General features: G+C 36.7%; 1 protein-coding gene across 9 annotated transcripts in view; it reads left to right on the top strand.

Annotated features, from left to right (window-relative positions):
* The window catches only part of RGS12 (regulator of G-protein signaling 12), an 89,986-nt gene extending 75,078 nt beyond the window's left edge, over positions 1–14,908 (top strand). For 5 of the 9 annotated variants that reach the window (XM_014935968.1, XM_014935967.1, XM_014935975.1 and 2 more), the window contains one exon: positions 1,836–3,978. In XM_014935968.1, the coding sequence (XP_014791454.1) occupies positions 1,836–2,470 (635 nt within the window). In that variant the 3' untranslated portion in view covers positions 2,471–3,978. Of the gene's footprint in view, positions 1–312; positions 3,979–14,154 lie in introns of those variants that run through there. The other 4 variants (XM_014935972.1, XM_014935970.1, XM_014935976.1 and 1 more) reach the window with 3 other exon arrangements.
* Positions 14,909–17,618: the final 2,710 nt, after the last annotated feature.

The raw sequence follows: 17,618 nt of genomic DNA, 5'->3' as shown, positions 1-17,618 counted from the left end.
GCATGTTCCTTCCTATTTTCCCAAGCAGCTAAAAATCAGAGGGCATCTTTTACCCACAGATTAAAATTTACTGCTGATGTTACTTAATAGCCAGAACTTGGTTATGCACAGTTATACAGCAAATGAATGTTCATCTGTGAATAAATGTCCAGGAAAGGAAAAAAGTGCTATGACTAAAACTTTTATTGCAAAATAGATGTTTGTTAATATAAGTGTTATTACAAAATATTAGTGCATTTTAAATTATTTTCTGTTGCTTATTATTTTGTTAACTTGTTTTCCATATTTTAATATTTTCATTTTTCTTCCTAGGGCTGAGTAAAACATTAACATAATTTGAAAACTTCAGAATTCGAGGCTTTCACATTTTATTTTGAATTTTGTGAAATTTGTCCAAGTTTGGAAAATAAGTACCAAATGTTGTAGACTGTTTTTTAATGAAAAAAAAAACCACAAAACCTGTTCTATGAAGTTTGAAATTTCAAAAAGGAACATTTTTGTATGGCACATATTTCAGAAATGTTGCATGTTTTAATATGCATACCGCCATTTTGCAAAACTTTGGCAATAAGAAGCATTTTGAAGCTTCCATCTTGGCTACATTCAGATTTTATGGCATTTGACAAAGCATGTTAAAATGGCATTTTTACAAATGCATTGCAAAGCCTGCCAAATATGAGTAGAGGACTAGGAACAAGGTCATAGAAGTGCAAGTGTATGACCTCATATTATGCTAAGTTAAAACTAATACTAACATTTTGTGCTTTATTTTGTAATGGCTTTTGCTTCAAGCAATATTTATAAGCTGGGTTGAAGCTATTGATTTTAATTCATCTGTTGGAGATGGTCTTTTTAAGCATCTTTAATATTCCGTAGTCTCAATGCTCTTTTCTTGAAAAATTAGGACATGCAGAGACCCTATATTAAGAGTTAAATATTTTTATATTTATATGTTTTGTACCGAAGAGTTGTTTATTGTTGTGATGCTTCGCTTTTGAGGAGTGGTATAATTCTTGGCTTATGATTGATAAGTTTCTTGTTGCCAAGTTTTGAGACTTTCTAGAACAGTGGTGACTTACTATGAGTATTATTTATATAGAGAAACATATTAAACCATTGGACATCATTAAGGACATGATCAGAAAATCACTTCTAATTGTGTTAAAACTCTATAAAAAAGCTGCCCCATCGCTTTAGTAATGGCTCCTTTGATGGCTGTTTACTACCTATATGCTACCGATCAATTGCAGTGCAAAGTAAAATGGGGTTATTTAAATCATCATCTGATCATGCCCTGTGATGATAACATCCTGGATTAAAACTGCACTATGAGTTGAACTGAAACTGTGATAAAGTATTATTAAACTGAAAGAAATTAAATATAACAAGGAAGTTTGCAACATTTTGAAACTTTGAACTTTCGAATGGCATGGCTATTTTTGAGTTAAGATGGGTAAACCCCATCCAGAATATAAAAACCTGCACCCATTGTCAGTAAAACCAGAGCCTTGTTTTGTATAAAGAATTAAAAAATCCTGCGTGTGTGTACAGATTTATTAACTGCATAAAATAGAAGATGTGTTCAAGGCTCAGTGAATTGCAGCTGTTCTAAACTGCAAAACTCTTACAATAGCAATCCTGATGGTTTTAATTATAGTGATGCTAGCGAACACTGCTGCAATTGAAAAAGTTCCTAATTAACATGGGATCTTATTTCAAGGCAGCATTGAAAGAATTGAAGATCTTCATGGAAAATAAATGTGCTGAAAATTTACGTTTTAATGACATTGCACTTTCTGACAAAAACTTGTCAATTTTGGGTTTTTCCCCAATAGAATTTTTTGAACTCATATCCAAAGCTCAAAGTAACAGAGCAGATGACCAACGTGGACTGCTAAGGAAAGAAGACCTTATACTTCCTGACTTTCTTCGTTTACCACCCACTGGACCAGAACCATCCTCATCTACTCCTGCAGGCCCTAAAGGCCTCAACAAGCGAGTTTCAAAAAATGATGGCAAGGATGGATGTACATCACCAAGTGGAAAACAGGAGTCCGTACAAAACTTTAATGAAAGTTCAGTTAAGAAAATGGGTTACGCGGAAAATAAACATAAATCTGCTTTGACAGCTCTCCACAGTCAGAAGACTTTCAGTGTTCCATTTAATTCTGCATTGTCTCCGATTCCGCATGCACAGGAAAACAATGCAACTATATGGAAAAGGCAGTCAAGAGAATTACAAGCAGAAGGCATACAGATGGTAGATGATGAGAACGTGGCAGACTTGACTCTTGTGGCTGAAGGAGATATTAGTAGCCCTAACAGCACTTTGCTACCACCGCCACCACCAACACCACCGTCAGACATCAGTAAACTCACAGAAGCCAACTATCCACCCCCAACTCCTTTTGCAGGTAATCAGGAAAAATCTGGATATCAAAGATCCAATTCAGGTATTTCTAGATTTTAATAGTCTTTCCTTTCATGTACAACTACTTTCCTTGGCACTGTTAATCATTATTTGGCACCCATTAAAACAAGAAAAAATTCTCTCCGCACCTTAATTTTTTTTACAAAAAAAAAAATAGATTTTCATTGCCTTAGTCTGTACTAACTGTAATATTTCTGGTTGCCTTTAACAATGTACTTTTGTTTGGATTGGGCGTGTGGCCAAAAATGGACACATGCAGATGAACCTTTAAAATACATCCATATGCTATAATTATCTCATTCTTTACCCTAGGAGTACAAAACAGGATATCAGCATTTGGAGCTGCATAACGCTTTTGCGTTCCAGATTTTCTGATCCATTTATCATAATGAGATACATGATTAGGGTTTGGAAGTTTTAAGTGCTTTAGCAGGAACCCTAATTATGTGTAGAAAAGTGCAGTACGGTTTATGATTAAAATTTGAAATGGATAAACCTTAATTTCAAAAATATTTTGCTAATAAATTGGTATTTTTGTGACTAAAAATGTTACAGTTTTTTTTTTAACCCATACTTTGCTACACAGAAAAATAGCTTCCATTTATCACACTTTGCCCCAGTATAATCACATGTGAAATAACTCTTTCTATTAAATAGTTTTAAAGAAAACATTTAACATTTTTTAGGATGTAAGTTTCATGGTCTAGCAATATCACAGAGCAATATTAGCCCGAGGCTGAAGTATGGAATTTCTTTATAAACATGGACTCTCATAATAATTGCTATTACCAGAAACAAGGGTTTGAAGACAATGGGTGTCGTGACATTGACGTTTTACAGTCATTGTACTGTACATTTTAATGTAAAATATAAGAAGAGGTATCTATGTGCTACATTTATTTTTGATGTTTCACAAACATATGGTGCCATAATTTGTATGATCACATTTCTTTGTGATGTGGGAATATACATTTTAATTATTTATCTTTTTACACAGAGTATTTGATACTGTTCTTTATCTGTATGGTTGATGATTTGTAAATACTTCTTTGGTTGTTGGATGCTTATAAATGGCAATGCAGATTATTTCATCCTCTTGGTATTTTAAAACCAGGTTCCTTTATTAGTAGTGTTTGAGAAATGTTCTATAAGCGCTACCGCTTAATTTCTGAAGCTGAGTATTGAACAGACTTGTAACCAGTGCCTACAAATAACAAAACCACAAAATGTACTTCAGACATATTGATGTGTATATGCATAGATTTGTGTTGGTGTCTTTCTGATAATATGACAAGTGTACAACCTAGGTATCAATTTGCATATTTTTCAGTGAGAACTGTTAAAAAAACCATTTGCACTTAAAAAAAAACTTCATGAATTTACAGTATTTTAATGCATGCCATACATTTCTGTGTAACCACTGAACTGTAGCTTTCCCTTTTCCCACTTTCTACTTTTTACTTTGTAGAAATCTTTGTGTAGTTTTCACATGTATTTTGTATCTTTGTTCTCTCAGGAGTAATAAATTCTAGACCTAGTTACGCAAACTGGTTTTAAGCTTTGATTTTCTTCATTATTTAAAAACCGTTCTTTCATTCCTGGATTACAAATTCTGATTGAAATTATCTTCTAATAACAAAGAGATTAATAGATATGAGCTAGCAATTTCTGTGATACAAAGTTGACAAACGTTATATTTGTTAATAATCTAGATATCAAAGGGTAAAATGCTGTCTTGAGATGCTGATGGGTCACATGTCAAATCCATAGCATGGACATGTGCACCAGAAGGCAGATAAGACAGGAGATTTCTTTAAATGAGTCATAAAGGAACTCCTGAAAGGAGAGTCTCTTCTGTCTTTGGGTTCTTGGGCTTAACTTCATATTCATTACTTTCCTTCTTATTTTAAACTAAAGCAATTCTTCCTGGGTCTTTAAGAAATGAGCTGGTGATCTCAATTCATTTGATGTGGAGTAACCAATATAACCTCTTTATTTGGTAGTCTTGGGTAAGAAATGAAGGGTTGGATGGGTGCTGGAGACCACGCTACCCTTTTCATTCTCATCAGAGATGGGGTCCTACATAACAGTACTGTGAAGCCTTATTAAAAAAAAAAACCCAACAAAAAACAACAACAACAAAAAAACTGCAGAGAGGCTTGTGGTGCTGTTACCTAGGTCTCATTGTGTTCTGGGGCTTGAAATTGTAGTTTTTCCAAAAGTCACTGTGTTCCCACCTTGTTGTGGGCCTTCAGAAAAGAAAATGAAGCAGTTGAAAGCTCTGTAGCAGTTCCCCTTTTAAAATTATTCAGACTTTTCCACAACAAATAAATAATATTGAATTATTTAATTTTTTCCCCCCAGATTTTAATTTTCATGTATTCCAACTGGTCTACTCTACTTTCACTGGGGATTGTGGTTTTTTTTTTTTATAGTCACCTATGAGAATTTTAAGCAATCAAACAAAATAATTTTGCGAAACTAAAATCTTAGTCTGTTTTAGCTTTGTGGCAAACCAGATTTTATCTGATTTTTGAGGAATAACAAAACTCTAAAAGAAAGATCAAAAATCTAAAAAAAAAAAAATCTAAAACCACCTTTTTTTTTTGCTACAACCTTATTGCATACACTTACCTGTATTCTGCACTCCACTCCCAGTACACTGCTCTTTTATGGGAACTGTATTCTACAAGAGAATGGTGATTTTATGGAAAAAGTGTGGGCTGAAACAAAACTTTTCTATTTTCATGATTTCTTGGAGTTTGCATGGAAAGACTATTCAGTGCTGTACAGTAATTATAGTTAAGACTGCTGGAAACTACCTCCAGTCAATAATCAATATTTCAAAGGACTAAATCATTAATAATGGTTGCTTTTTTAAGTGCTTTAATGGTTCTCCATCCATAATCTCCCCATCAATGGAAAATGCATTTCTGATTGGTTTATTGAATTAGAATGTTGAGATAAAAAGGAAAATAATGACAACATCGTTTAAAGTGGTCCATAATCTTGGATTCAAATTGGTATAAAGGCAAGTGACGTGTGTGCTTACACTATGTGTTGGGTTTACATATGCTGGGAAAAGGGCTGGGGAGGGATGTAGTCCCTCACATTCTACAGGGGACAATTCTCTGACTGCAGACTGATGTAGTAAAGCCAGGCCAGTATCCATCCCTCCAACAGGTAACTCTTGAGGTTTTATTCATTTGAAGATCTGGAGAGCAAAACATGAATAATGGAAAATGGCAAAATGACGTTTGCATTGCTCAGAGCTTTTGAGGGCAATTTTTCAAACACAGATCTTAGCTTTCTTAAATAAATGAAACGTGTTTATACTGTAGCAATATTTAGCTATGAAGTATATATCAAATCAATGTGCAATACAAGAATCATTACTGATTCTAGTTGCGTTACTCATCAAGGAGAAAATGGCTTGATTTTGAATAAGCCTGCTAGTTCTGGCAGATTTCCCACTTTAAAAGTCAGGGGTTTTTGGAGTCTGAACACTAGTTCTGAAATGCGCTTACTTCATGTCTCTACATATAATGGCAGTGGGTACCCATCTGTGGAAGAAATAACTTAATTATTGTGTGGTGCAGTTGGCTTGAAGTGATGCATTCTTTTTTTGGTAGTGTTAAAATACTGATTTAATCTCTTTGGTTTGGTCGGTTTGGTTTTTTTTAATTGCATGGTGTAGTCTAGGTACTTTGAATGTTGTCCAGTTTTTTCCAGGTGGTTGGGCATATTCCTTACCCGAGTGAAAAATAAATGTCATGGGAGAGGCAGTCTTTCAGACCTCCAGTCCCTGCAGGCGCTCTGAATACCAAGCCAGAGGCTTTTTTGCACTAGATTGTTTATTCAGTGATACTCCACTGGGACCAGTGAGTTGTTCACTGAGATTGTTGCCTCTACTGCAAAATAGTTGGGCATTTAGTCTGAGCAGCAGTTGGGCTTATTCAGGGAGTACCGTTTCATCCTTAGATAGGACCAGTTGCAGCAATCCAGGCTGAAGGTGCACACACAGTAGATTTGATTCCTTCTGTTTGTTTCTGGCCTTTCTGAGATTGTTCTTCCTTCCTTTTTTTTTTTGTTTTGTTTGCATTTAGAACAAGAAATGTTCTTAAAAGGAAATTGCAGTTACAGTCATGGAATTATTGCCTACCAAGTAAGAAAGTATTTTTTGGAGTAGATGCGTAGACTAGATCCAGCAATTCAGTTCAGTAAAATAGTTTACTCACAGCTCCCTTTTCATAGGTGTAAGATATTGTTGGTTAAGATAGAGAGCCAGCCAGGGAAAATAAAAGCATGGTGAAATCTCTGGAATTATACTTTGAATAATAAGGCTATGGAAGATAAAGAGTGAGTTAAGATTACATAAACAGTTACTTCATTTGTTCTGAAGACGCTGTTTTGTTTCTGAGAGAGATGGACAATGGCATCCTCAAAATAAACTTGCTTCTTTTCTTATTGGAAATAATTCTTTCAGAAATGGGTTCGTTAGTACCAGTGCTAGGATTTTTTTGCTTTGAAAGATAAATTACGCAGAAATAAAATGCAGGGTGGACTCTCAGAGCCTGAGGCTGGCTATTGTTCCCAAAGACAAAAAAAATAATAATTCCCAACTGCTCTTTTTTATTATTCACAGGGAGGACTCAGTGCGCTGCAACCAAGGAATAGAGATCAGATAATATCAGCGATATTTCTGTGACTTTCACTTTTTGGCTACTAGACTTTCCAGTTGTAAGGGTAATGAATTCCAAGCACAATAAACTTTGTCATAGTTAAGGAGATTAAAAACAATCATGCCTATATCTTCAAAAATGCAAAAGGAACCTTTATTTTTGTAAGAATTTCTATAGTAATGGATGCAGTTATTTTACATAATCCCTTAATTTACGTGGCATATTTTAGAGAAAATCCAGTGGTGCTTCCTATGTAAATCAAGATAGCCAAGTGAGTGAAAACATAAATAAAATAAAAATTTAAGAAAAGGAAAGGATTATGACTAAAAGATGTAAAAATGATGTAAATCGTTATTTTTTAACAAAGGCTATTGTCCTGCAGTTAATTACAGCCTTATTGGCTCTGTGTAATTTTATGGAAGATAATTGGATTCTGGATCAATATAAAGCAGCACTCATGGGGATCCAGTCATACTAAGGCCAGAATCTGTTAATCCTCTTTTAATCAGAGCGTGATTAGATTGGAGAATTAAATGTAGTACATGGCTGAGATCAATAATAAACAAAGGAGAAGGAGAATTATGTTAAGAGTAGACAACCAGGAAGTGAGGAAGGCCTTGAGGGATAATTACTTGAGATGTAAGCTTATTTCAATCAAACAGCAAGATACGCATTTTAGAGAAAATTACAAATTTTGTCACCGACTAGATAAAATGTTAGAAAAATCTTTCTAACTGCTCTTTGAACCACACACACAGAGGCTAAAAACAGATCTGTTCAAACACATGACTTGTATTTGGATGGTGAAATGAATTTAGGTGAATTATTAGTTGAAATGTAACTGGTAGCCCTGCTAAACCACATTTTTGAATTTCTTAATTGAAAAATAACTTAATGAATGGCAGATTAAATTAAAACTGATTGAAGTAATTCAAGCCACTATTTCCCAACATATTACTCTCCGCACTAATTAAATCTCCTGTTTCTGGCTACTGATGGAAAAGCAAACCCAATGTTAAAATGAAACGCTGGAGCATCAAACTGAGGGTTGGATAATTTTAGAGTGTTGCAGAGATGTTTTGTCATGCCTACTGCTTGGGAGGATTCAAAAACTATTTCATAGAATCATAGAATGGTTAGAGTTGGAAGGGACCTTGAAGATCATTGAGTTCCAACCCCCATGCCCTGGGCAGGGACACCTCCCACTAGAGCAGGTTGCTCAAAGCCCCATCCAGCCTGCCCTCGAACACTTCCAGGGATGGGGCAGCCACAACTTCTCTGGGCAACCTGTTCCAGTGTCTCACCACCCTCACAGTAAAGAATTTCTTCCAAATATCTAATCTAAATCTACCCTCTTTCAGTTCAAAAACGTTACCCCTCATCCTATAGCTGCACTCCCTCATAGAGAGTCCCTCCCCATCTCTCCTGTAGGCCCCCTTTAGGTACTGGAATTTCAGTTTTAGCAGTGGAGAAACAGAAAGTTCAAGCAAAATGGCCAGTGTTACTGAGGTCGTGCAGGCCGCTTTGGATCAGAATTCAGAACTTCTTACTTCTTCTTGGACTGTTTCTGGCTTTTAGATGATGTTGTGTGTGGTTCTCTTCAGCAGCTGTTGTAGCCATGTGTGTGAACGGTCACTGCCCCCAGCAAACATAGTTTGCAGTGTGTCCTTTTCTGATTATGCATCCACTGGTGAGCAGCAGTAGTGGTTATACCAGCTCCCTCTTCTGTGTAATATTCAGAATTTGTCTTTCCAACTAACGTTTTGTGCTTTGTTTTTGCAAATGATTTTGAGGTGAGCGCAGTGAAAGAATTTCTATCCGCCCTGTGCTTCTAAACTTAATGCTGCAAATGTATTCCAGAAATTCCCAGGACAAAAGTAAATAGGCTGATAATGCAGAGTATTGCTGCTTTGTAGAGTAATCCATTTCCTAGCTTGATGCCCTCATTGTTATTGAGTGTGATTTCAAGGCCCTGAGTATGTTCTGCTCTTGGTGTTTCATCATGCAAGTGAAATACAGCACATAAAGTCAAATTTCCTTTGAAAAGATTTAGCATAAACTGTAGGAACCTTTTATTAAATCCTCTTTCTCCTTGGTGTTGTATCAGTTAAGAGATAAAAGGAAGGAAACTTTAGAAGGCAATTCAACCTGCAGAATTCTGAATCTTAAATGTAAAGTATCCTTTTCCCTTTGGAAGCATAAATATCTTTCCAAACTTAAAAAAAAAAAAAATTGCTTACAGTGCTAACAGTACATCAGTCAGCGTGGAAGTCATTTATCCACCACTTAAAAGAATCCACATGTGGGAAAGCCTAAAATTTGGAAATACCATTTCACAGCAGTTTAGGACAGGAAGGAGGGAAGAAGTGTCTTTCCCAGAGTGGATCTGCCAGATTACACGTATCTTAAGGAAAAAGAGTTACTCAGACTGAAATATTTCCAGGAGACGTTGAAGTGAACACCACTGCAGAAATGGCCTCACAAATCTCCTTTTTTATAGTCCCATGTAAAAAAATGCTTTCTCAGCCAGTGTGTTACCCCCTTGGGACAGGTTGTTTTATGGGATCAGAGATGAGAACAGTATCTGCCCGATCTCCTCTGTTAAAGAAACACACGGATCTATGACTGTGGGGACTGAAAGTGAGTGGTTGTATTTGGAAGTGATATATGCCAGTAAATAACCAATTCCAGGAGTTGTTCCTGAAAAAACGTTGGTGATTTCTGTTCACGAGAGTTACAAGTATTATGAAATACTTCAAACAGACTCTTACCTGCTGTAAGTCAGCACAAAATCATTGAGCTGGAGCTCATTTATTTTTAAGGGAATATCTGATCCTCTCTGACATGAGAAGTTGAACGCCTGGGATCCACGGTACAGGAGTCAGCAGAGTATTCTTGTTATCTTCCAGCAGAACCGAGAGCCATCTAAATAGTCAATGGTTTTGACAAGAACAGTAGGAGTTTAGCAAAGGTAGATTGCTCAGTGAAACGCTGAATCTGCATGGAAGAGGTGGCTGTCTGTATGGAAATAGTGTTGGGAAAATTACGGAATAGAATTTAACATTCTGTCCTATATGAAATCCACTAAGTGTGGACTTTGAAGCACAGAGCTTATCTCTTAAAGTGAAACTTAATAAACGACTACTTCTTTTATTAAAAAAAAAAGACAAATATGGTGTGAATGGAACTGAGTATTGATCACTTAAAAAGTGTTGAATTTCAGATCAGATCTAAATTATGCTTTAACAAGTGAATCATAACTAAAATTAGCACATTGACAATAAATAGATCTAATAATTATGGTGTAGAAATAATATCGTTGCAAGTTGTTGTGGGTGGACCTTAAAATCCCAAGCACCTGCACTGAGCTACGGTTATTTGATCCTGTCATCTGCATTTGACAGTTGGTGCTGGTCCTGAAACTTCGAGGCTTTTTTGTAACTTCATCTTTTCCTGGAATTTCGCCAAATGCTCCCTTGGTCCTAAACTACTTGGGAGACTGTCTTCCAGTATCTTGCTTAGATCTTTTTAGAGCTTGAGGAATAATTTATACAGAACAGAAAATCCCTTTGTGTTCCTCTGTAAAGACACTTTCCCATAATCATAATGTTAAATTCAGAGAGCTTGAGAATAATACACAAAATCAAAATTTCAGAAAAAGAGAAATATTGGTAAAGGAAATGAGGAAATCAGCCAAAACATTGCGTGATCGTTTACCTTTTGAAAAATGCAGACGGGTATGCACAGCCTTCTAAGAGTGAGTCTATAAAATAGCAGATCTTCAGGTTAAAGACAGAAGACAACATGCATCATCCCATCTTTAAACCGGCTGGAATATATTAATGGGATGAGATGCACAGGAAAATTCCCTTAGAGCTGCATGGAATGCTTAGCAGGGGAGCCGAAGGTTACCAATACGCGTGATTATTCTTTTCCCATCTGTTTGGAAGTCAGTCTGTGCAACTACTGCTCTGCAACTACTGGCTTCCTTTGCCTTCTGAAGTTAGGGAGGACATTTGACAGACCAGATTCAGGAAAATGTGATGTCATTCCTGACATGCTTTATGGAAAGCAAAGCAATCCATAGAGACATCCATGGAGGATTTCACCACTTCAGTGCAAGAATGTGTGAAGAGAAATGTTATCAGTGAAAGCTCTCTGCGCCTTTGATGGTGCCCTGCAGAGCAAAGTGTGCTCAGGTAGCTGTGACTCAGAAAGAAAATAGGAAGAAACTAGTGCAGAAGTGTTGTAGGCATCATTCCAGCCTTGTTATAAAGCTCCACTGAGTACATGCAAGTCTTAAGACTATTTTAAAATTTGTGGGATAAATTTATACACAAACTGGTTTTGGGAATCTCCTGTATTATTTGTGCCAAACAGCCTTACTTCATAAATGCTTTGTTTTTAATAATAAGGGAGGGGAAAAAAGCACATTAAAATATTTTTTCAGTGTAGTGCTACTCTTGCAATCATCTTCCTGTTTGGTGTAGATGAGCCAAGATCCTTTGTACCCTGCCAGGAAATGAGAAATTATCTTCAGAGTGTCATCCCTTAGTAATTCTATATTCTTTTGAACCAGTATTTTAGATAAGACCATCTCTGTTACTGCCCTGCCTCCAGCAGTAATTTGTTGGATGCTTCAGAGGGATTGCTCCTGAGAAGGGTATTAATAAAAAAACCCTGCCCATAGCACGGATTTATTCCTCTGCAGATGGGCTTATGTCTTGCGAAGCCCGAGAGCTAACGCTGACCTTGTTTTTGCTTTGTTCCTACTAGACAACTTGCAAGCCCTGTTGCTCCATGTGGTGACTCAGCGACACCACAGTTCCAAGACTTAATGGCATTTCCTACCCATAGCTGTAGAAAGGCTTAGCAACCAAATAAATACAGCAATACTTATACCTTCGTTAGCGTTCCTCGGCAGGAGTTTCCAGCCCTTTCATCTGTTGTACCCTGTTAATGCAGGCTATTTCTTTGGAAAGTGTTTTAGCTTAGTTCAAGTCAACAGAGCTGAAGGACCTTATGCCACCATCAAAGTTGGTTCTTTACATTACATTCAGTAGAAGGATGTATTCTCAATGTGAGGACAACTGGATGACTCATGCTCTGTCAATGCAAACTATTTGGTGTAATTTGTCATTAATATGGCTTTTTGAAATTAGTATCTCTTTTAAGCCAAGATGAAAGGAGAGTTGGAGATCTTCCTCAAAGGGCATAGAGTAGTAGATTAAAAAGATCAAGAGTACAATTCAGTGCATTCAGGTTAAGATAAACATTTTAGAATAGAAGAATAGCATTTTGCACCACAGCCGTGCAAACAGCAGTTAAAATTAAGCCAGTATTCGGCCACAGTAGGAAGAAGTAAACATGAAGCGTAATATAGTCCCATTAAATGTTAGCTGTAAATTAGTAGGCTGGAGTCGTGCTGGGCTAACAGGGCTGAGGAAGCTTCCTGCCTTCTCTCAGCTTTTGCTCAGCTGATTTGCTTGGAGCTTGATCTAATTCCTCTGGATGGGAAAAAAGGGAAGCATTACTGATGTGGAATATCCTCATTATTAATATGGGGCTGCATTGTAGCTAAAGCACTGAAATAATATTGCACTACTTAGAATTTTAACTTATTTTCATTAAATAGAAAGCTTTAACCCTTGAGAAGACCCTTGAGAAGAGTGATTTGATTGAAACAATCAATTTCTTTTTTTGTCCTTTCCATTTGCATTTTCCCACTTCTTCATATCAAAAAGTTCTTGATTAAGATGATTACATGTTGAAATTTATTTTTCTTGCAAAAAAAACCCTGTACACATCAATTTATGGAACAAAACACAGGTGAAAGCTTTCGAAGCCAACTCTGGGATTTAACCACACAATTGTGGGATTTGTGTGACTAAGTGCTAGTCAGGCACTTGTGTGTACTGGGGTAAAAAGTTTAAAGAAGGTTTGGGGAAGAATTGTTGGACAAGATGGTATCTTTTAAAACACTGGCTGGTACGTGTGGAAAAAGCAAATGCAATGTGAAATGGAAGGCCTTACTCAGGTCTGCCTTTGTGCCTTCAGAGGTTTTCTATTTTTTTCTTGGATTCCAGCTGGTCTAACAGAAACAGTTCTCTCTCCCTGCAAATGTTACCCCTTGGGAGCATGTTGACTACAGAAATCATATTGATAACCATGGTGTGAATCATGAAATCAACTCATTCTTCATCCTTCCCTTCCTGTTGCCTTTGAATCAGGAAAAGCAGCTTTATCTGCATTTAATTAACAAGTGCTTAGCAGTTTGCAGTGTCACACCTAACGCAGAGCTACCTTTTGGGGAGCTCAGGTTTAATCTAGGGTTAACTTGGGATAGTAATGACTTTGTATGAGTAGTTCTAGAGAACAGACCCAAATCCTAACAATTGTGATTTTAGAAGCACTGTACTGAAAAGAAACTTCAAGGTTAAAAAAATCACATGTAACTCAGGGGTTTCTTGAATGTTTAAAGCCCTTCGGCAGATTTATTTCTTTTCTTCTTCTCCTGTAAACCGTGGCCTATAACTGCTCAGTTGCAGATCAGAGCAGTGAACTGCAGCTTCAAATCATCCTTCCTTGGTCTGTTAGAGAATTAATCTCTGGCCAAGTAAAAATAATATCTCAGCAGGGATCTGGTATGGGAGGCCAGTTCAACTCAAGGAACATCTCCTGTTCTGCCCCAGTGGAAGCTCTGCATTCTCCTCCTTCAACTTGGGGTTTGCTGGTGTGGCAGTTTTTGTTCTAGAACTGTAAAAATTTATACTAAGTAGTTATTTTTAATGGAGTCCTTTTAAAAGTTCTGAAAAATGCTAAATTAAGACAGATACACAAAAATCATTAATATGTATCTTTGAGATCTACTATTTAGTTCCTTACTTGGTATATCAAGTCTTCTGTGTGGGGCAGAGGAACATCCCAGCTGACTATCTACGATTAGGCTGCACTACTGAAACCCACTAAAAGCCAGGAGATGCATAACTCTTCTGTTTTGTGTTTGTTTTTTGTTTTTTTTTTTTTTAATTCTTCTGTTAGGTGCAAACCACAGAAAGAAAAAAGATTCACAGGGGACTTCAGGAAACAGTTGTGAGCAAACTTCTCACAAAGCGAAGACCAGCAGAAGCTTTAATCCTCCTGGTGTGAGGGAGAACCCTGGTAAGGAGCTGCCTGTGAACAGGATAATTGATGTGGATGGAGTCAAACTGGAAGAGACTGGCACACGCTCCTGTGATGATTCTGAGGGGAACCTCAGCTTTGAAGGATATGTCTCTGAACTGAGATCTTGCCAAGGGAGGATGAGGACTGGAGTTTATAGGACATCAGACCTTCCATCTCTGATCACTGCCAAGAGTGAGAAGAATAAGGGCACTGAGAATCAGTATAAAGCTACTTTTGTTTAAATTCCTGGTTTTAATTAAGAGTTCTGGTATTTGTGCTTGACATCAGCAGCAATGGAGATATCCCTTAGAGGTGTGTTCCTGCAAGTTATAAGTTGTTGTCAGTACCCGTTGCCTTCAATGAGTCTGCCAGGCTGTCTCTTCTGATTTGAGTTAGAACCCGTACAGTGAAAAAATAGTATTTCAATGAAAGTATTGAGCTATTTGTTTTTGTTCTCTTACTGCTTCTATATAATTTTCCCTGGGATGATTCCATTGCACAGTGCAATTAAAATTATTATTCCCTACTCTACCCTTCTTGTCTTTAATAAAGACAAACTCACTTTAAATTCCCCTATCCAAACTTTTTATTTAAGATAATTTCACTGCAGTCTTCTAATGTATTTTGCTGGTCTGCAGGGTTCCCTGTGTGTTGGTAGACTTTTGAAGTGGAAGTAAAATCAGTTATTGGTATAAAAAGATTAGGATTTTTTTCTTTTTTATCTGTCTCATAATTTTTGGGAAGAGGTCCAGGTGGAATTTGGTCTTGTCTAATGCATTGCCTGGATGGATATATGCAATAAGACTGTTGCTATACAAGCAGTAAGAAGCAAAAAAAACCAAAACAAAACCCAACCAAAAAGCTGTGAATTTCCTGTGCTGGGAATAATAGCTGCTCCTGAAGCCAACAGAAATCTATATACTAATTACATAGTGGTGGGAGTGTCATCCAGGTCCCTACTCATCTCTGTTCTTGGTGTCTTGGCCGTGGGGGAGGTGGATTTGGATATTGCTCTTTCAATAAGCGGTTAGGTGCCCCTCATTCTTCTTGTAGTTAATTCTAGTTTCAGTTAATCTTCTAGCCTCGGGCAGAGTTTTGAGAAAGAAAAGATACTTAAGACTACTGACATGTTGCTTTTGCCACCTGCTCCTTTTCCTCCTTTCCCATTTCTTCAGAAGAGGTTATGAGTCTGGACAAGCAGAAGGGTATACGAGTAAATGAGAGTGTTGGATCTCTGTTCATCAATGTGAAACAATATTGAGTGTATATATTGAGATCTTCTGGTGGTTCACTGCTTTGAAATGATTGCAAGACTTAAAAAGTCATATTGCATAGACTGCAGATCTATACAAGCAGTAAGTCTAAAGCATTACAGTAATTATTGATTAACTTCTCTTTCTTTGCTCCTAAAAGCTTACCAAGAATTGTGAATTTTCTGAATAGCTGAGAATACTGGAGGCAGTCACTCAGTTTCTTAAATCTGTAAGATGAGAAAGAGTTACATATAATTTTATATGAGTTAAGTAAGATTCCTAAGGCTTAAGAGTTGTAACATCAAATACTCCAGTGATATAAATGGACACAGCGCCCATTAGTTTTAATACTTGAATTCTTTTCTACTGCTTAGTGATTTTGCTCTTGGTACTGAGGAAAACCCTTGTTAACATTAGGATCAACTCAGTGTGTGACTCAATGAGGACTTATCTTATGGAATAGATGCTCTTTTAAAAACTTTCCAGATTAAAACCAATTTGAGAATCATGCTAAAATCATAGTGGAGTAATGATAGTAGAGACTTGGGAAAACACTGTGGGCAGCAACTGAGATCAGAACTAGGAGTGAGCACTCAGACTATGCCTGCGCTGAGGACAAAGGGGGAAAGCTTTTTAACTGATCCATAGGATATGTTATTTTGTATTGTACTATATATCATCTGTACACGATATAACAAAACAGTCATAGCCCAATGACAAGAAAATATTTAAGTATCTATGTATTTTTAAAGTGTTTTTCCCATTATTTTTCTTTCTTCTTTTGGTAGTATTTTACTAATATTTGGCCATGAGAGAATATTTCTTTGCATAGATAAGTGGCCACAATTTTTTCCTATCTTCCAGAAAATTAATAGCTTTGTTCTAATCAAGACCAACATTACATGAGTCAAACTCAAGAGAAGGCTTTTTGACCTGTGATACGCTTTGCATTTTTTGAGTGCCTTGGAAAATCAAATCCTGACTTCATAGAGGTAAAAGCTTAAAATTAAAATACAATAATTACAGTCTTTATTAGTCTCTGATCAGTATTTTAGATGAAACAAGGTTACTTATCTTACATTGTGCAAGTGTGATTAAGTGACTTGTAGTGAGCAGTACAAAATTCTTCAGCTGGAAAAAGAGACAGCTGAGGAGAGATGTAATAACATCTGAAAAATCTTGAGGGTCATGGAAAGGGATTGGCTATTCACACTCTTTTCTAATACAAGAATTAGGGGCCATGAGATTAAGCTAACAGAAGCCAGGTTCAAATCAAAGAGTTGGTTCCTCACCTTTTCTTTCCACATGCTGCTGTGCTCTGAAAACAGGCAAACAAAATCACTGCGAGTGCAGGAAACTGTATTTGATTGTATCAAGGATTCAAAGGGAATTTGACAGCATGGGAGAGTCAAGCTGTGTGCAGGAAAATGAAGGATGTGAAAGAATGGAGTTTTCTTTAACATAGGGAAAAATCTTGGCACAATGCCTGGAAATCCTGTAAACAAAGGGACTTGGGAAAAACCATTCCTCCCCATGCTGCTCTGTTATGTGAGGTATTGGCATGTTGTTTAAAACAATGACTTCTTAGCTAGGACTCATGGAAATCCATTATTTAGATTTAGAAATAATTAATAATATTAGCTCTCCTATTCAATATCTGGTGAAATATAAAAGCTAAACCTGCTGGAATCAGTTGCCATGGATCATGGAGTTAATAAAAATGAATGTGAACAGCCTCTCTCTGGCTGATGTTTTCCAAGATTTTACTATGTTGTCCAGTTTTAATTACTGCATGACTTCAATATTATAATATGATTTTAAGTTGCCTCATGATACTGTGATTTCCACTACTAATGAAATCTCCTTGCAATTAAAAAAGCAGCCTAATTGAAGCACTGCATGATAGATTAATCCTTTATCTTGCCAGCTAGTTCCTAAAGATAATCAAATTTTATGTGGCTTTATTTCTCTTTTGCTTTTCCTGGTTTTCCCCTATTGAAACTTCACATAAGAGAGTTACTCTTATGTCTCCTTAATCCCATGATGATAAATAAAAGGGGAATTTGGTGTCCTTACCCTCTTAAGTGG

This window comes from Calidris pugnax, unplaced genomic scaffold, assembly GCF_001431845.1.
Source record: "Calidris pugnax isolate Ruff unplaced genomic scaffold, ASM143184v1 scaffold14, whole genome shotgun sequence".
Lineage (NCBI taxonomy): Eukaryota > Metazoa > Chordata > Aves > Charadriiformes > Scolopacidae > Calidris > Calidris pugnax.
The sequence above is the reverse complement of the archived record's forward strand: the minus strand, read 5'-3'. Positions and strand labels throughout refer to the sequence as shown.